Raw genomic sequence first — 18,860 nt, 5'->3', positions numbered from 1 at the left:
AAATGGAAAGTAAGCCACCTTGAGCCCTGCGCTTTGCAGAGGCTGGAGGGAGTGGGGGCTGGAGGCAGAGCTGGGCTGGAATCTCGGTTTGATTCTCCCCACTGCTTCAGGGAGTAGTTAGGGCAGCCCAGGAGAGCCTGGGGTGGGGGTGGGGGGTTCTGGAAACAAACACAGAACAATGGAACAGCAGGTGTCTGCTTGTGCAGTCTCTTGGTAGAAGGAAAGGGGAGCTCAGGAAGCACCCTGAGGAAATAGAAGTGTGGGCGTCTGTGGTTCCCTGGGAGAGTGACTCTCACGGCCCCCACGGTGACACTGTGAAGTACTGCAGACGGTTACAGAGTAGCATAATGGGCACCTGTGTACCTACTTCCGGGCTTTTAAAGATAATAAAACATCTCAAGAAAGAATTGAAAGAATTGACACCTCCCATGTACCCGTTTCTCTGTCACCCTCTGTCACTCCCCAAGTCTGCTCTTCCCGAAAACCTGCCTCCTTTTCTTCCCCTAAAGATTAAGTTTTATAGGAAGAAACGGGGAGGGCGGGTACTTTTCTTTTTTAGACTCCACACTCTTGGACTTGGATCAGAATAAAATAGCAGCTTGTTTGGCATTAAAATTGGAACCTGGTCATAAGCGTTTCCTATCGCTGCTGTCACACGTTGCTACAAACCTGATGGTTTGAAACAATACAATTTATTATAGTCGTGTAGGTGAGAGATCAGATCCAGGTCTCCCTGAATTATAAGTAGGGTGTCAGCAGGGTGGCCTGCGTTCTCCCCGGAGGCCCCAGGGCTGAATTTGTTGCCTTCCCGCTCCTGAACGCTGACCCCATTCCTTGGTCTATGTCCCTTCCTCGTCTTCAAAACCAGCACCATCTCCTCTCCCTGACCCTCCTCTGCCCGCAGTCTTCTCTCTGGCTACAGCCAGGAAAGTTCTGCCTTTTGAGGACTCAGGTGATCACACTGGGCCCACCTGGATAATCCAGGGCAGTCTCCGGTGGGTCGCCAGGTCCTCAGTCTTCATCACCCCCTGCCGAGCCCATTTTGCCCCGGAAGGTGACACATTCACATGTCCCAGGATTAGGATGTGGGCATCTTTGGAGGTGGGCATCTTTGGGGGCTGTTACTCTGCCTCCGCACATCCCGTGCGGGTCCATTACCCACTTGCCAGATGATTCCAGTGACAGCATGTCAGGGATGGACACCTGAGTGCAGCCAGGCACCCCTGAGGATGCGCTCATGTGCATGCGCCCCGGCACAGGCCCCTGTGCTTGGCAGCCGGTACAATGACCCAGGATTGGCAGTTTCCCTGGGGCTTTTTCCTTGGCTCAGTTAGACCCGGGATGAGATCCTGTGTCACGGCTGCCAGCTGGGAGCAGCCCACGACACTTGCCACTCTGAGAACCCGTCATTTAGGGCATCCATGGGGCACACGGAGGGGGGCTCTTCATGCTTGTGTCTCCTTCCTGGGCAGTGGGAGGAGGGGACGCCCCAGCTCCCCTCTCTGTCCCTACCCGAGCTTTTCCACTCTAATTTCCTTCTCTGCCCGGAGACCTCCGCCAGATTCACCTGTGAACAGGGGCTTTCTTTTCTTTTAAAGATTTTATTTATTTATTCATGAGAGACAGAGACACAGGCAGAGGGAGAAGCAGGCTCCATGCAGGGAGCCCGATGTGGGACTTGATCCCAGGATCTGGGGCTGATGTTCAACAGCTGAGCCACCCAGGCGTCATGGGGCTTTATTGTCTTCACAGGCTTTTAAAACATGCAAATTGATTGTTTACATGTAAGAGGAGATCTCAGGGACCGGTCCGGAGGGCCAGATTTCTGGTTTTTCTTGAGAAGCTGGAAGCTCTGGCTATCCTGGGCGGCATTCCCTTGGGGCAGCGTCCTTCATCAGCACGACACCGTGTCACTGCCCCTGTGGACATGATGCAGGCTCCCCTTGCCACGGTCCCCTCCCCCCAGCCCTCTTCACTCCCATGCACAATCAGTCTGGCCCCTGTCTTGGGTTTACAACACCCCCTGCCTTTGACCTGAAGTGAAGCAAGCCTCGCTGAGGCTGTTAGAAGGTTCCAGTTGGCGACAGAAGCCGTGCCTCCAGGAAGTGCAGTACGTGGTGGGTGGGCTTTTGTGCCAGGTAAACCCAGGTACCCACCCACATGGCCTAGCTGCACCAGTGCCCAGCAGCATCACCTCGTGCAACTGAATTGTAATAATTACTTCACCAAGCACCTGTTTGATCATCGTGTAGACCAATGATCTCACCCCCACCCCCAGCAGTACTATCTTCTGGGGTGGGATAATCCTGGAAGGGGGTGGGTGGGAGGCTGTCTGCTGTTGTGGGGTATTTAGCAGCACGTCACAGGCAGAGACCAGGAGGTGTCAGGAGCTCACACCCTTTTCTCCAGTTGTGACAATCAGAAATGTCCCCACACGTTGCTGCAGGTCCCATGGGGGCAGAACAGCCAGGTGGAGACACCTACCTGGCTGGGCATTCGCCAGGCTTAGCGGAGAGTCTGAAGCCCCAGTGCCACCCTGCCCCGCGTTCTCCTTTCCTCATACTGCTGTGGGCTCTGTGCGAATCCCCCAGAAGTGGTCACACTCCACCCTGTGTGTTCTCTCTGCCACGGCTCTGGCACGCAGCCTGCTTTGGGGCCTGGAAGAGAGGGTGAGCTGTGCCATGTAGATGGTGGCTGGGAGGATGGTGGGGCCTGCAGCCCCCCAGGAACCCATGCTGTCACCAGCCGGCCCGGCCTCCCCCAAGGACACAGGGACTGCTTGCACTTGGCCGGTCGCTGCAGCCCCTTCCACCTCTGTGTTCATTTGCTTCACCTGTGGACGGGGACCCTTGGCTGTGTATCTGACCTTCACCTAACCGTGTCGCCTTTAGGTGGCCCTGGTACAGTGGACCGAAAGTGTGGGCTTGACCCTGGTGGGCCGAGACCAGTCTTCCATGCAGCTGAGGACCCCTGGCGACCAGATCCTGAACTTCACCATCCTGCAGATCTTCCCCTTCACCTACGAAAGCAAGCGCATGGGCATCATCGTGAGGGTGAGTTACCTGCCTTATGACTTAACGTGGTTAAAACACCCAAGTCTGCCGTGTGTCCCTATAGCTCAACATTCTTTCTTAACCCTTTCTTACCTTATTTCTGGAGACTTCTGTTGTCGTGACCAACAAGAGAATATAATTGCCTGAACAGAAAGAATGACACTAGTCTCTCAATTGGACAAGACCTCAGATCTTAGAGTCTTAGAAACTAGGTCAGCTTCTGGTTAACATAGTTCTAGAGGGAAAGGTATAACTAACTAGAGAGAGAAAGCATGCACATGCCCTGGGAGGCGGGGAGGAGCAGAGGGAGAGAATTTTTTTTTTTTTTTTTTTTAGAGATTTTACTTAGTGTTTATTTGAGAAACTGCATGAGCCCGAGGGGGGAGGGAGAAGGAGATTCCTCGTGGAGCAGGGAGTCCCACGTAGGGTTCAATCCCAGGACCCTGGGATCATGACCTGAGCCAAAGGCATGTGCTTAATTGCCTGAGCCACCCAGGTGTCCCGAGAGAGAGAATCTCAAGCAGGCTCCTCAGCCAGTGCAGAGCCTGATGCTGGGCTCAGTCTCATGACCCTAAGATCATGACCTGAGCCAAAAATCAAGAGTCAGTTGCTTAACCCACCGAACTACCCAGGTGCCCTGCAACTACTACTTCTGTCCAGTTTCAGAACATTTTCATCACCCCAAAAGGAACCCTCATACCCATTAAACAATGACTCCCCATTCCTCCTTCATTCTAGTCCCTGGAATCGCCAGTCGACTTTGTGTCTGTAGGAATTAGCGATTCTGAATACTTCACGTAATTAGAGCCCTGTGATATGTGACGTTTTGTGTCTGCCTTTTTTCATTCAGCAGCATGTTGTCAGGATTCGTCTCCCTTGTAGCACAAATCAGAACTCCATTCCTTTGTACGGCCAAGTAATTGCTTATCCACTGGTCTGTTGATAGACATTTGGGTTGTTTCCCCCTTTAGGCTGTTGTGAATAGTGCTGCTGTGAGCATTCACATATAAGGATTTAAATACCTCTTTTCAGTTCTTTTGGGTATAGGCCTAGGAGTGGAATTGCTGGGTCATGCTGGGTCCATTACCCACTTCCTGGATCATTCCATCTTTTTTTTTTTTTTAACATTTTATTTATTTATGATAGACATAGAGAGAGAGAGAGAGGCAAAGACACAGGCAGAGGGAGAGACAGGCTCCATGCTGGGAGCCCGACGTGGGACCTGGGCCAAAGACAGGCGCTAAACCGCTGAGCCACCCAGGGATCCCCCTCATTCCATCTTTGTATGATTAACCTCCAAATGGTTTTCTGTAATACTGTACCCTTTTACATTCCCACTAGGAACAATAGGAAGGTTCCAATTTTTCCACATCCTCACCAACACTTTTAAATTTTCTTTTTCATTTTTTTTTTTTGGTTATAGCCATGTTTGTGGGTGGGAAGTAGCATTTCATTGTGGTTGTAAGTTGTATTAACTTAATGACCAATGACATTGAGTATCCTTTTGTGTGCTTATTGGCCAATTTTATATCTTCTGTGGAAAAATATGTATTCCAGTCCTTTTCCCATTTTTTAATTTGGTTACTTGTCTTTTTGTTGTTCATTTATAAGAGTTCCTTATATTGTCTAGATATTATCAGAGATGATATGCAAATGTTTTCTCTTATTCTGTAGGTTATCTTTTCACTTTCTTGACAAAATTCATTCGATTGATAGAAGTTACTAATTTTGAGGAAGCCTAAAATTTTTTTCTTTTGTTGCTCTTGACTTAGGTGTCATATCCAAGAATTTATTGTTAAATCCAAGGTCATGAAGATTTACCCTTCTATTTTCTTTTAAGGGTTTTGTAGTCTTAGTTCTTTAAGTCATTGATCCATTTTGGGTTAATTTTTGGAGATGGTGTGAGGTAGGGATTCACCTTCATTCTTTTGCACCTGTATATACAGAGCTATCCCAGCACCATTTGCTAGACTGTTCTTTCTCCCTTGAGTAGTCTTGGCCCTCTTGTTGTAATTCAATATTTTAAATGGTTTTTCGTGTGTACAATCATAAGAGTTACTGGAAAAAAATATAGTAATTGTTCCACATCATCATTTTGTCATATTTATTTCAAATTTTGTTTTTACATATTTTTTAATAATATATATATTTTTAATTTTTATTTACTTATGATAGTCACACAGAGAGAGAGAGAGAGGCAGAGACACAGGCAGAGGGAGAAGCAGGCTCCATGCACCGGGAGCCCGACGTGGGATTCGATCCCGGGTCTCCAGGATCGTGCCCTGGGCCAAAGGCAGGCGCCAAACCGCTGCGCCACTCAGGGATCCCTGTTTTTACATATTTTGAAACTTTTATTGAAATACAGCATACACAGAGAATAGTGCAAACATCCTAACTGTGCAGCTTACGTGTTTACACAGCACACCCATGGAACCAGCATCCAGAGCTAGGATCAGAATCCCACCCATCATTACTCCAGCAGCTCCCTTGTGCTCCTTTCTGGTCTACATCCCTTTCCCCACAGGGATATATATAACCACCCTCCCAACCTCTATCCCTGATTAATCTCTTTTTGAGATTTTTCTTCTTCTATAAAAGAAATCATGCAGTAGATTTTCATGTTTGAGTTCATTTGCTCACATTTTATTTTGTTTAAAAATTTTTTTAAAGAAATAAAACACCGTGCATTCAGTTGAAGGCCCATCTGCCCTTCCTGGATGTGCTTTCATTTCATTCCTACAAAGTTCATAGTCTTTGAGGCATTTTAAAGTATTAAGTATTTTAAAATACTGTTATCAGACATGTTTGGCTATAAATGATGTGTATTATGGTTTTGCATATTTTTATTCTAAGTGGCATTGTATCATTCATTGCCTCACTTCCTGTTTTTAACATTTAAAAAAACTTTAGGCTCATACATTTAATCCTACTTTGTTAATTTTAGCCATCTTAGAGTGTTACACTGTATGAATGTACCTCTCTTCCTTCAGTTGACTGGAGTTCTGTTGATACACATTTAGATAGTTGCCACTTTTTTTGGCATTAGAAACAGCATTGCCATGCACGTCCTTGTCTCTTCTGGTCTCCAGTATACATGATGCTATGTCTCTGTGGAATATGTCCAGTGGTCGGATTGCTGGGTTGGCAGTCTATACATCTCTACCTTTAGCAGGTATCACCAGCTTTCTCCCCCCAGCAGAGTGCTTGGGGGTGCTAATCTTGGTCCCACCATTCCTCTATATCCTCTCCACTATTTAATAATGTCAGACTTTTAAAATGTTGTCACTATCTTGTCTTACCATTTGCTTTTTTTACTCAGAGGACCATATTTTCCATTCTGGGAAGTGGTTCACACACCACTGTGTTCAGTGACTCTTAAACTTGGCTTATCATCAGAAATACCAAGGGAGTTTTCTTTCTTTTCTTTTCTTTTCTTTTCTTTTCTTTTCTTTTCTTTTCTTTTTTCTTTTCTTTTCTTTTCTTTTCTTTCTTTTCTTTTCTTTTCTTTCTTTTCTTTTCTTTCTTTTCTTTCTTTTCTCTTTTCTTTTCTTTCTTTCTATATTTAATTTATATTTATTCATGAGATAGAGAGGCAGAGGCACAGGCAGAGGGAGAAGCAGGCTTCATGCAGGGAGCCTGACGTGGGACTCCATCCTGGGTCTCCAGGATTACGCCCTGGGCCGAAGGTGACACTAAACCACTGAGCCACCCGGGCTGCCCCCAAGGGAGCTTTAAAAATGTGGATTACTTTTTCCCATCTGGACCTGTTTTGGGATTGGGATGGTTCCTTGCCATTTGTAGAGGTTTTTTCTCATCGTTTAGCTTGATTGGAGAAAACTGCTTGAATCATGGGGCAACCTTGGAATGACTCATCTTATTTGTTTTGTTTTTGAAAGAAATGAGGGTTCCTCTCCCCCCTGGTCTAAGTGTTTCATGCCTTAAAGATCAAAGAGCTGTAGATCTTGTTATAATAAAGCTGTAATAGTGGTATGAGTAGTTAGTGATCAGGGTAATTAGTAGTAGCAGAGGTACTAGTAGCAGCAGTAATAGTAGCAGCTGTAGGAATAGCAATAACATAATGATAGGTAACACTTAATGATGCTTATTAATTAAGCCAACAAGGTAGGTACCATTATGATTGGCATTTGACAGAGGAGAAAACTGAGCTGTAGAGAGGCTAAGAAGTCTCCCCAAGTTGACATAGCTGGAGAATGGTGGGGCTGGAACTGGACCCCAGATAATGTGGCCCCCAGGTCCATGCTCTTTAAGCACTAGGACCTGGGAGTTTGAGTGTGGTGAGAGAGGGACATTGAAAAGTTCATAGAGCACCTGTAGTAATGTTGTGGTAGTGTATCGTGTGTTGCTGCATAGTAGATTACCCCACACTTAGTGGCTTTAAACAATAGAAGGTGGTATCTCACGGGGTCTGCGGGTCAAGAATCTGGGTGCAGTTTTGTTGGGTCCTTTGGCCTATGGTCTCTCACAGGGTGCCGACATCCAGGGTTCAAACGAGTCACGATCCACTTCCACATAAAATCAGTATTGTTGGCAGGACTCAGCTCCTTGCGGTTGTTGGACTGAGAGCTTTAGTTCTTCACTGTATTTGGCAGGAGAGCCACCCTCATTCACTGCTTCCCGGGCTTCTCCATAGGTCAGCCGGCTTCATCAGAGTGAACAATGAGCATGTGAACAAGATGGAAGGCACAGTCTTTGTATCTTGATCTCAGAACTGGCCTTTTCTCACTTCACTTTTGCATCACTAATTAGAAGCAAGTCACCGGGTCCTTCCCCCTACTCATTGGGAGTGGGTCTCATAAGGGCATGAATACCAGGAGGTGGGGGTCATTGGGAGCCATTGAAGAAGCTGCCTCGCCTCTGCCTAGAAGAAACAGCTCCATGAGCTGTTGTGATGACCCAATGACAAAGCATGAGTGTGCTTTGAAAATGACACATTTTAAGGGATTTTTACATGCCTGATGCTAGTAGGTACTTTCAGACTCAACAGGACACACATTCTCAGCAACTTTTTAGTGGGAAGTGAGCTTTTTCTCCCCTACTGGTGCTGCTTTTCCCACTGGCCCATACCTGGCCTGCCCCATGGCTTCTAACCTGTATCTTGGACACACATCTGATGTCAAGAACATCCGTGGCTTGAAAGCAGCACCACAGATCAGGCGGGTGGGTGTTTCCTGGTGAATCAGAGTCATTATCTTCCGCAGATTTACTTTTGTCCCAGCTTTTATGTTTTCAAGTTCCAGGACCATGGGCTCTGCTGCAGTCATTTGAGGGTTGACTCATCCTCAGATAGTACCCAATATCAGCCATTCTAGGATAAGTGAGCAATATCCCCCACCCTTCCCTAAGCTGTGAAGGGCTCTCATTCCCAGATATGAGTCATATTTTATGAGCTGTGGCCCGTGTCTTCTCACAGCAGGAGCAACAGGACATACTTGTTGGATGGGCAAATCATTATTTTAAAAACAGCACCCCCCCCCCTCCAAGGTTATAAAAACCAAACCAAACCAACATTTAGGACAGTCAGAACAAATACATGTATAAGGAAAGAGCTCAAGCTACTCATCTCTATCTCCACCACCCAGGGATGACCTCTCTTCCTTTTTCAGAGAATTTCCTCTTGTTTTGTTTTTTTTTTTTTTTTTTTCTACACGTATATGAGTGTAAACTTCCACACACATTTTTGTAAAATTGAGATTGGATGTCATAGAAGGCTTTCTAAACTCTCCTCACATTGAACAATATATATGGTGAAAATTTTCTCATATCAGTAAAAGGTGATTTTTATGCTTTTAATGTATTCATGGTGCCCTATTGAAAAAAATGCACCATTATTTAATTAAATATTCCTTTCTTGGAAACTTAGGGTTTTCATCTCTCACTACCAAAGTCAGTTTGTGAGCATCTGTCTTTGCTAGGCTGTCTTTAATGAAATGCGTGTTTTTACTAAGTTTTCTTGTTTGCTGACATATCTCCCTCTTTATCTGTGGTTTTGACAGGTGGAAATCAGCCTCCAGGGCGTGTGGGCCACTTTTCCACTCTGTAGAAATCTCCTAAACTCCTCCAATGAAGTGGTTCTCATCCTGGGGCCATTTTGCCTCTAGGGGACATTTGAAAATGTTGGGAGACCTTTTGGTCATCACTACTCATGGTGGTATTACTGACGTCAGCTAGTGGGTAGAGGCCAGAACAGCCTCCTGACAAAGAACAATTCCCCCTAAATGTTACTTGTGCCGGGCCAACAGCTCAGTCTGGATGCACCCATAGATCCTGCTCATTATTTGAAAATACCTGGCCAGTTACCCAATGCAAGGAAATGTTAGCTCAGCTGTAAAACGTTTTGGCTTAGTGACTGTTCACAGTTAGGGATGTGCTCTCAGCTGGTTCATCAGCCCTTCCAGATACGTGTGAGCTCGTGGACGGTACTTGGCAGGTACCTCTTGCACTCACAAAGCAAAGTCTTTTCTTGGCGTGAGTCTCTGTCTTCTGAGGGTTTCTCTGGGGCTTTTGTGCTTGTCTCTCTGAAGGAAGGCTGCATTGCTGGCTTTGTTTTTCTTGTGTACAGATGTTCCACTGACCGCCCCCCACCCCCACCCGGCCAGTCCCACGTGGAATGATGGAGGCGGATCATTGCTGTAGATCATACCCTTGTCATTGTTTGAATAAAACAGGCCTTTGAACGGGGGCCAGAATCAGACCACAGTGGAAAAAGATGAGGCCCTAAGACAATGCAGTGCAACCAGCAGCTCTCTGTAAATTTACAGGGTAATCTTGCCATAATATGAGAGCGAAGTAACCTTGTGATGAACTGGGTGGGAGGAAATGAGTAACGGGAGGAGACGGTTGATACGGTGTTTATATTGGACCGGGCTGTCCAAGCTCTCCCGAGCACCCTCTGCAGGAGAGGAAGCCGGGGAGGGGGACGCCGTTTCCTACAGTTCTGTTATGAAGTGCCATTTGGGTGAAGGGAAAAGGGAAGAAAGCCCTGGGATGCTTTCATGTTCAGACCCCACAGCTGTCTTTGGCCTGAGTCAGAGGCAAGCAGAGGCGTAATCCGTCGAAGACGAAGTGTGCCCTTCTGCTTTTAAGACACAGGTGCCTCTTGGGGGGAGGAGGGCAGTGGACGCTTTTACGAGTAAGCATGTGATTCTCAAAGATGGTCTGTGATTAGAGGGCATTAGAAAGCCATTTTAAAGAAGGAAACTTATACCACTAATTTGGCTTTGAGTATTTGCTTCATGTTTAGTAATGAGTTCCCGGCACACAGTCTGGGGTTCCCGGGACAGTAGAACTGAGGCATGAGGTGGTGATGGCCATGCTCTGTCCCCTTGCCCATCTCTGCTGCCTCCAGGATCCCTGGGATGGGAGTTACCAAGGAAGGAATGTCAAGGAATAAGAACCAGGGATTTTTACCCCATTCCTCAAAGGCAGGATTTCTCAGCCTCAGTACTGTTGACACTGGGACCAGATGATTCTTGGCTGTGACTGCCCTCTGCACTGTGGGATGCTTCGCAGCATCCTTGGCCTTTACCCACTGGATGCCAGTAGCACCCAGCCCCTCGTTGCGACAATCAGATAAGTCTCCAGATATCAGCAGATGCAAAATCCCCTGAGCCAAGCTTTGGTCTCCACACACGGTACACTCAAGGGATGTCTAGAGTTCCCGTCACTCAGAACTGATGACAATGAATGGACATCGTCTGTGTGTCCAGCTGTTGGCTGTGTGCTCTGTGTAGATGACGTCAATTAAGCCACAATAGCCTGTGTGGTAAGAGGGGTTAGTGTTCCTGTTTTACAGTTGAGAAAAGTGATGTTTAGGGAAGAATGTCCAAGTACACACAGCTGAAAGCTGGTGTCGGGTCTAAGCGTTTGACACCTGGGCTGCGGTGTTACCTGCTTCCCAGACAATCTGGTCAATGTGAACAAAAACCCGGATAATTTGATAACTGGCTAGGTCCTAAGGTAGACATAGGGGTCTGGAATGACCAGGATCAGCAGTTCTCAATGAGGGCAGTTTGCTCCCCAGGGGACATTTGTCTGTGTAGAGGTGCTGCTGGCATCTGATGGGGACAGTACAGGGATACTGTAAAAGGTCCTGCAGGGCACGGGTCCCCCCCACACAGCAAAGAACTCTTCAACCCATGTGTGAATGATGCCAAGGTAATTACCTTACTTGCTCTAGACAATTACCTTACTTCCCCATTTTTTCAGGTAGACCACAGTCTGGTGATCCTGGCAGTCCCGTGTATAAATTTAAGATGATCTTCCAGCGTGGGAGTCCATTCCTGTTGGGATACTAATAACTAAAACAAAGTTCTTACATCCTTTTGATCTTGCTTTCATCATTTAATGCTTTTCCAAATGCTTTGAGTTTTCTTCCATTTTCTTGTGGCCTTTGCCCCAAAGTGAGGCTCCCCCACCCCCTTCTCGCTTTTTATCTTTGGCCAAGTGAGAAAACATTAGCGTCCGCTAAGTACCCTTTGTACGCCGTCTGCCATGGGAAGTGGGTACTGGAGCAGAAAGCGGATGTTCCTCTTGGATACTCATTCTGCTGGGTCCCCTCTCTAGGATGAATCAACGGGAGAGATCACGTTTTACATGAAGGGAGCGGATGTTGTCATGGCTGGCATCGTGCAGTACAATGACTGGCTGGAGGAAGAGGTAAGTGGGGTGTGGGGAGTGAGAACCATGTTCTGGAGGCTGCCCCTTGCATGGTGTGGTGAGAATGGTCTCTGTACTTGCTACCTGTGCTACCTGTGCCTACGTAACAAATCACCCCCGAACCTAGCAGCTTAGGACAACACACTTATTTCTCATGGTTTCTGTGGGCCAGGGATGTGTGCACAGCTGAGCTGGGTTCTCAGGGTCGCTTGAAGGGTTTCTTGGGGCCAGGGTCTCATCTGAAAGCTCAGGACCCACTGCCAAGCTCACTCAGCTGCCCTGCGCCAGAGTCCGCTCCTCACTGGCTTCTGGCTGGAGGCAGGTACCACGAGGGTGGGGACCAACGGGGCGGGGGGGACACGTCACAGGCTGTCTATCCCGGTTCACGATGTGGGGGATCGGCCACAGCAAGGAGGGAGGAGACCCTCAGGTTTATCAGGCCATTTTTTTCTTTATCTTTCGGCTCCAGATAGGAGGATGCACATTTTTCATTCAGTGATACTATATTTTCAGAGGGTTGCAAACTCAAATACTAGCAGGGCCTGGGCAGGTAAGTCAAATAAAATAGGCTGCGGATGTGTTTTTCTAACAGGGTCACATTTTGTGTGTTGGGATATCCTTCACGTGACGACTGTTTTCTGGGAATACACAGAAGCAGCTGCTTTTCATCCATCACCGGTTGTGGTTATTTGGGAAAGCAAATGTGGTTTTGTCAGACGTTGGGTTTTTCTAACAAGCCAGAGATCCAGACTTACCTGGGAAGTCTTACGATGTTGACTTAAATTTTGAGACCTATACCGTGCCAACGGAAGAAAACCCACACCTAGGTCCTGTTTGGCCTGCGGCCTGCCGTGTTGCAGCCTCCCTTGAGAAGCTTTGCTTCAGGGAAGGTTGCTTTAGGGGAAAGCCGTGTTCTGACTTGCCAGTTTCCCTGTGGCCCTGGTAGGGACCTGTCCACTGTAGCGTCCAGCCCTCCTCAGTGGGAGTCAGGGGCTTAGAGGCGGAGCCCTCAGTGTGGCTCTCCACTGACTGTGGTCTGCTTTGCAGTGTGGAAACATGGCCCGAGAAGGACTGCGGGTGCTTGTGGTGGCCAAGAAGTCTCTAGCGGAGGAGCAGTATCAAGACTTTGAGGTAAGTGGTCCTAAGACCTTTCTCTTACTTTTTGCAGCCCTCCGTCACCTCCCCTGTCATACCTCCTCCCCGTCTCCCCCTAGAGCTCATGCTGCTCTAGCCATACTGCTGATGTCCTTTCTGAGCACCCCAGGCTCACTTATGTCTCAGGGCCTTTGCACTTGCTCTTCTCTCTGCCTGGAACTCTCTTCCCACACAGAGCTCTGTGGCCTGCTCCCTTGCTTCCTTTGAGTCTCTGTTCAAATGCCACGGCCTCTGAGAAGTCTTCCCACCTCACTGCTCACCACATCCGTCACCCACCTCACTTTCTTTACTGGTGCTAGTCAGATCTAGGATGACCTTGTATCTATGTTTATATCTAACATTCTTCTTCGTATCTCCTTCCCGACATGAAATCTTTTCCAGAGCAGAGACCAGTCAGTCTGGTTTGCTCTTGTATTTCAGTACATAGGATAGTCCTTGACACAGAGTATACCCTCTGGAAATTTTGAAATGAATCACCCCCTTGGAGCCCTCATTTCTCTAAGTTGTAAAAAGTGTTGAACTAGATTGTTGACTTTCACAGCCATGAGTTCCAGCATAATATGTCTGGTTTATTGTCCTCTTGTCCTATAAATTGTGTGTTTCTTAAGGGAAGCATCCTTGCATCCCCAGGCCTGGCACAAAGCCCAGCATGTGCATGGGGATATGACTATAAGGGAGAAGGGTGTGGCTGGGGACAGGCTTCTGGGGTCCTTGTCCTGCTCCACCCAGAGGGGCTGTGTCTGAGTCTGCTCCTTCTTTGTGCCTGAGTTCTTTGTAAAGTTTTATTAGCAAGAGTTCTGGCTCTGATAAATCCTACCGTGCTTTCAAGTTTAAAGGCTTGTGTTTGAAACAACCCAGCAGGGGATTTTTCATTTTCTTCCATGTTTTTGCTAACCCTGTCGGGTCGCTAAACTGAAGGGCTGGGTCAGTGGCCTTTGGAGATGGGACTTTGTCTTCAGAAAACCCGATGATCGGGGGTTCCTGGTCACAAAGTGTATGTTGTGTGGGGGAGAACCTGCTGGTTTTTTTGAGATCTTGAGTTGTACCGATCGTTGCAACAGCCCAGAGAGGTTGGGGCTGTTATTGCTGCTTCCTGGATGAAAACAGGTGAGTCTGAGATGAATTGAGCAACTTGCTAGAAGTTGCACAGCAGGTTAGTACAGAGGAGAGGGGAAACTAGGGCCTATCCGAGTGTGGGCTGATGTACCTGGAAGGGCACTGGAGGTCTCAGTGCATCCCTTTGAGGTCCACCCACGTTTTGGGGTCCCCCGCATGGTGTTCTACTCTCCACACCCACCAGCCTGGCCCCTCCCCACCCTAAAGAGCGGCTCTGTCTCCTGCTGTGTCACAGGCCCGCTATGTCCAGGCCAAGCTGAGCGTGCACGACCGCTCTCTCAAAGTGGCCACCGTGATCGAGAGCCTGGAGATGGAGATGGAGTTGCTGTGCCTGACGGGGGTGGAGGACCAGCTGCAGGCAGACGTGAGGCCCACACTCGAGACCCTGAGGAATGCCGGCATCAAGGTAGGGTGAAGCTGCCTGGGACCCGGCTTCAGTGCGGATATTAGTGAGGGGGATGGGAGGGAGAGGTAATGGAGCCAGGAGGGCACGGACGGCAACCCACAGCCCTGGCTCAGATGGGCCACGGCGTCACTCCCGCTGGTCCAGCCCGGCTTCTGGGAGACGGCTCGTGTGTTTGCTTTTACTGCTGTCCCCCGCACTGGGCTCCACGAAGGTGGGCCCACCTGCATCCCCCATCCCTCCAGCATGCTTGGGGCTTTCACATTCTTGTTGAGTGACCGGCCGGCCAGCCGTCTGCCTGTTGTCTGGGTGAATGAGTGGCCACCCAGTGGACTGACTGCTTGCACCAACAAACTGCCATATTGATACCGTTTGGGGCCAAAAAAAAAAAAAAAAAATCCAGGCATTTAGTCCAGAGAGGCCAGTAGAGGGCGTCTGAGGAGCACGCTGCATTTGAAAGGACCTGAGCGGAGCATCAGCGACCCACTGGCTTGAAGCTCCTGGACGGCGTCTTTGCCACCCGCCTCCACCCACAAGCAGCTCCCCGTTGCGTCCTTGGGCCGGTCGTTGGCACAGGCTCCAGCGAGCGGGGCTGCAGTAGGAAATGAGCTCCGGCCGCGTTCGTGCCCACGGGGGACCCGCCCGCGTGGGGGGCACGTTTTGTTACGTTTCGTTGTAAACCAGATTTGGCCCACGGGCCTCGTTCATTGCAAGGGGATCGTCAGCAAGATCCCATTATTGGAGCAGTGGTCTGAGGTCAGAGGGGCTTGTTTCTCTCGCACGGTGGCACTTAGATTTGTCGCTGGCAACTTCTGTAGACCTCCGGTGTCCCAGGTTTTGGCATTCGGGTCTCTGCTCCTGGCTCCACCCTGAGCTGCTCCTCAAAGCTGTTCTCTCCAAAAGGCGGGGTGTTTTATTCCCAAGCGTGCAGACGGGACTTCTGTTTCTGGTTTCCCTGGTCAGACAGGAGGGAGAAGGGGGTGTGGGGGCAAGGGGCCAGGGGAGTCTGGAGGTCAGCCCAGCACAGCCCCTTCACAGGCGGGACGCTGCTGGAACCTGGAAGATTTCTGCTCCAGCCCCTAAGCCGACGCAGCAGCCGAGGCCGAGCAAGGTGGGCAGTGTGCCTCCGGGCCTGGGGCTCAGGTCTGGGCGCCCACCTGCGGTGCCCCCTGTTGTCCCGACGTGGGGCACTAGTCACATGGTGCGCTGGTGACTTGCCATGGTTTTCTAGAGTTAGAGCCTCCTTGCTCCTTTCCCAATTTGCTCTCCTACAACAAACCCTGAAAACTGGCACCGGACTGGGATCTCTTAAAATAATATTTTTTTTACGGCCAGATGGGAGGTAGAGAGAAGAGGCTGATGCCCTTCAGGGTGCAGCCCAGAGGCAAGGGCCCCCCAGAGGGCCCAGGGCCTGCGTCATGGCTGTCCCACTGCCTGGGGTGGTCCTTGGCAAGTGGCTTGACTTCTCAGGGCTCCGTTTCCTGCCTCACAAAGTTACTGTGAAGGTCAAACACGCTGAACGTGGACAGCACTTGATGGGTGCCTGGCGCTGCGAACTCTCGGGAAGCCATCGCCGCTCGCTTTCCTGTCCCTCCCCCACTGCCAGCACGTCCTTTGTCCGGTGACTCAGCCTGCGTCCTTCCCCGCTGTGGGTAGGGACAGCAAAGGGGTAGCCGGTAAACGAGCGGAGCTGGAAGCACGTTCCAGAGTTTGGACTCTGAAGACCTGGATTCTGGGTCTGTCTGGGATAGGAGCTAGCTGTGTGGCTCTGGGGCAAGTCACCTGCCCTCTCTGAGCCCGCGACAGTGACATGCAGAATGACCTGTTAGGAGGTACGGAGGAGCTTGGCACATTCACTGTTGGCTTAACCCACCACATAGACTGTAGGTAACGTGACAAATCAGTGTTTCCTGCAGGACATGGAAGTGACCCTTCACCCATACGGCCATCCCCTTCTTTGAAATTATTTATTGCTTTAAGAAAAATTTCCAGAAGAGGGATGATGAGGTCAGAGGTTGTGCTTCATGATGTCTGTTGAAGTGTGTGGCCAAATGCTTTTGTAAAAGTGTTGCACCAGCTTCCGCTGCCACCAGCAGGGGTTCCTTGGGGTCCTGAAGCCCTCAGAGTGGGGTATTCCTGGGGTGTGTTGGGGACACCATGAGTCTCGAGGTAAATGGAATAAATGAGGGTTAGCTCAATGTTCTTGGAAACTGACCTGACACAGGTTGCAGGCTGGCCTTCCCCACGGACAGAGCGGGGCTCCTTTCTGCTGTGATTGCAGGTTTGGATGCTGACAGGGGACAAGCTGGAGACAGCTACATGCACTGCGAAGAATGCACATCTGGTGACCAGAAACCAAGACATCCACGTTTTTCGGCTGGTAACGTGTCCTCCGCACTGGGGCCTTGTAGGGCCGATGCTGCAGTTTGCCCTGTAACCTCAGGACCTGATTGGGGACCCCTACAGAGGGGAGGGAGGAGCGTGTTAACCACCCAGGGTCAGGGAACTCAGAGCATTGGCTTGGGGGGAACTGCTGTGTGGCCCCAGTGAGGCTGTGGGCTTCCTTCTGGTGCTGGTTCAGAAGCGCCTCGTTACGGCCCTGTGTGCTTAACCTGCTGGGGCTCATGGTCCCTCGGAGAAGCTGGCACAAGGCACATTCGGGAGGAACGATGCAGATAAACCTGTCCATGTGAAATTGTGCATAGGAGTCCAGATTCCTCTGGACCCTTGAAGATCAGGTCCTTGGATAAGGAGTAAATTCCAGGGGTGCCTGGGAGGCTCAGTCGGTGAGGTGTCTGCCTTCAGCTCAGGTCATGGTCCTGGGGTCCTGGGAGGTGAGGGGTGGGAGGTCCCCTCTGGGTGGGACATAGCAGCCCTGCTCCTGAAATCGGAGTGCTCACACCAACAACCAGAGGGGCTCTCTGCCTGTTCCGGGAGTTTCCCCTTGACCCCCCTGCCTTTGGTCCACAGCACACACAGCCTTCAGGAGAGCGGCAGTTTTGGGAACGGCACAGCTTTGTGTCGAGGCGGATACATTTAGTCTTCATTATACACGGATTCCAGATTTGCAAATGCACTTACTTGCTAAAATGTGTTCGAAACCCAAAAATCAGTCCTCAGGGCACTTTCAGAGTCCTCCGTGGACATGTGCAGAGCAGTGAGAAATCGTCGTTGCCTGATGCGCACATTCCCAGCTGGGGTCAAACAAGGCGATTCCCTGCCTTCTCTGCTTTTGTACTACACGCAAGCACAGTAGTTTAAGATTGACCTAGTGCCACTTTTTTTTTTTTTTTTTTTTGCATTTTTGTGCTGTCAGTGATTTCACTGTTTCACATCCCCCCCCTCCCAGCACACTGCTGGAGTGGTGTCCCTAAGTACAGGAAGGTACGATGCGACTTACAGAGAAAGTTCATGTGTTGGATGAGTTTCCTTCAGGCAGGAGTTCTAGTGCTTTTGGTTATGAGTTCAGTGTTAATGAATCAACAATATGTATTTCTTTTTTTTTTTTTTTAAAGATTTTATTTACTTATCCATGAGAGACACACAGAGAGAAGCAGAGACATAACATAGAGGGAGAAGCAGGCTCCCTGCGGGGAGCCCGATGCAGGACTCGATCCCAGGACCCCGGGATCATGACCTGAGCCAAAGGCAGACGCTCAGCCACTGAACCACCCAGGTGCCCAACAGCATGTATTTCAAAAGATGTGTTTAGGGGCACCTGGCTGGCTCAGCCAGTTAAGCAGCTGACTATTGATTTTGGCTCAGGTCGTGATCTCAGGGTGGTGAGATCCAGCCCCAAGTCAGGCTCTGTGCTGAGTGTGAAGCCTGCTTACGATTCTCTCTCTCCCTCTGCCTCTCCCCCGCTCATGGTTTCTCTCTCTCCCTAAATAAAATCTTATATATATAGATATATAAAGATGTGTCTAAACAGAAACACATATATGACAAGGTATCGATGGACAAAAATATTGTGGCCAAAGACTCACAGAAGCCTGGCCCATATCTCCCCTCAAAGCAATGAATGGTTCCTTATTTACTAAGTCAGTGTTCATAGTGACTCTTATTAATATAGCGTAACCATTGAAAATAACGAGAAATGGGCTGTATGTCGTATATTCCATATTCTCCACATTCTGTATATTAGGGGTTGCAAATGACAGTCCATGTGGCCACCTGAAATAAAATTTCATTTTATTTTTTGAAAGATTTTATTTATTTGAGAGAGAAAGAGAAAGCACAAGTAGGGGGAGGGGCAGAGGGCGAAGCAGACTCCCTGCTGAGCACCCAGGGCCCCCCCCCCCCCCCCGACCGACCCCCGGGATCATGACCTGAACCAAAGGCAGACGCTTAACCGACAGAGCCACCCAGGCACCCCTGCAAATAAGGTTTTATTTAAACACAGATGCACCCACTTGCTTGCCTACTGCCTGTGGCTGCTCTGGCGCTACAACGGCAGA

General features: G+C 49.3%; 1 protein-coding gene across 2 annotated transcripts in view; it reads left to right on the top strand.

The window, feature by feature from the left end:
• Window positions 1-18,860, top strand: part of ATP9A (ATPase phospholipid transporting 9A) — a 132,282-nt gene that overhangs the window by 97,071 nt on the left and 16,351 nt on the right. For both annotated transcript variants that reach the window (XM_077873593.1, XM_077873595.1), the window contains exons 15-19: window positions 2,892-3,053; window positions 11,637-11,729; window positions 12,777-12,860; window positions 14,236-14,406; window positions 16,685-16,783. In XM_077873593.1, coding sequence (XP_077729719.1) covers window positions 2,892-3,053; window positions 11,637-11,729; window positions 12,777-12,860; window positions 14,236-14,406; window positions 16,685-16,783 — 609 coding nt within the window. The remainder of the gene's footprint in view (window positions 1-2,891; window positions 3,054-11,636; window positions 11,730-12,776; window positions 12,861-14,235; window positions 14,407-16,684; window positions 16,784-18,860) is intronic.

The sequence above is a fragment of the Canis aureus genome, chromosome 26 (assembly GCF_053574225.1).
Source record: "Canis aureus isolate CA01 chromosome 26, VMU_Caureus_v.1.0, whole genome shotgun sequence".
NCBI lineage: Eukaryota > Metazoa > Chordata > Mammalia > Carnivora > Canidae > Canis > Canis aureus.
The sequence above is the reverse complement of the archived record's forward strand: the minus strand, read 5'-3'. Positions and strand labels throughout refer to the sequence as shown.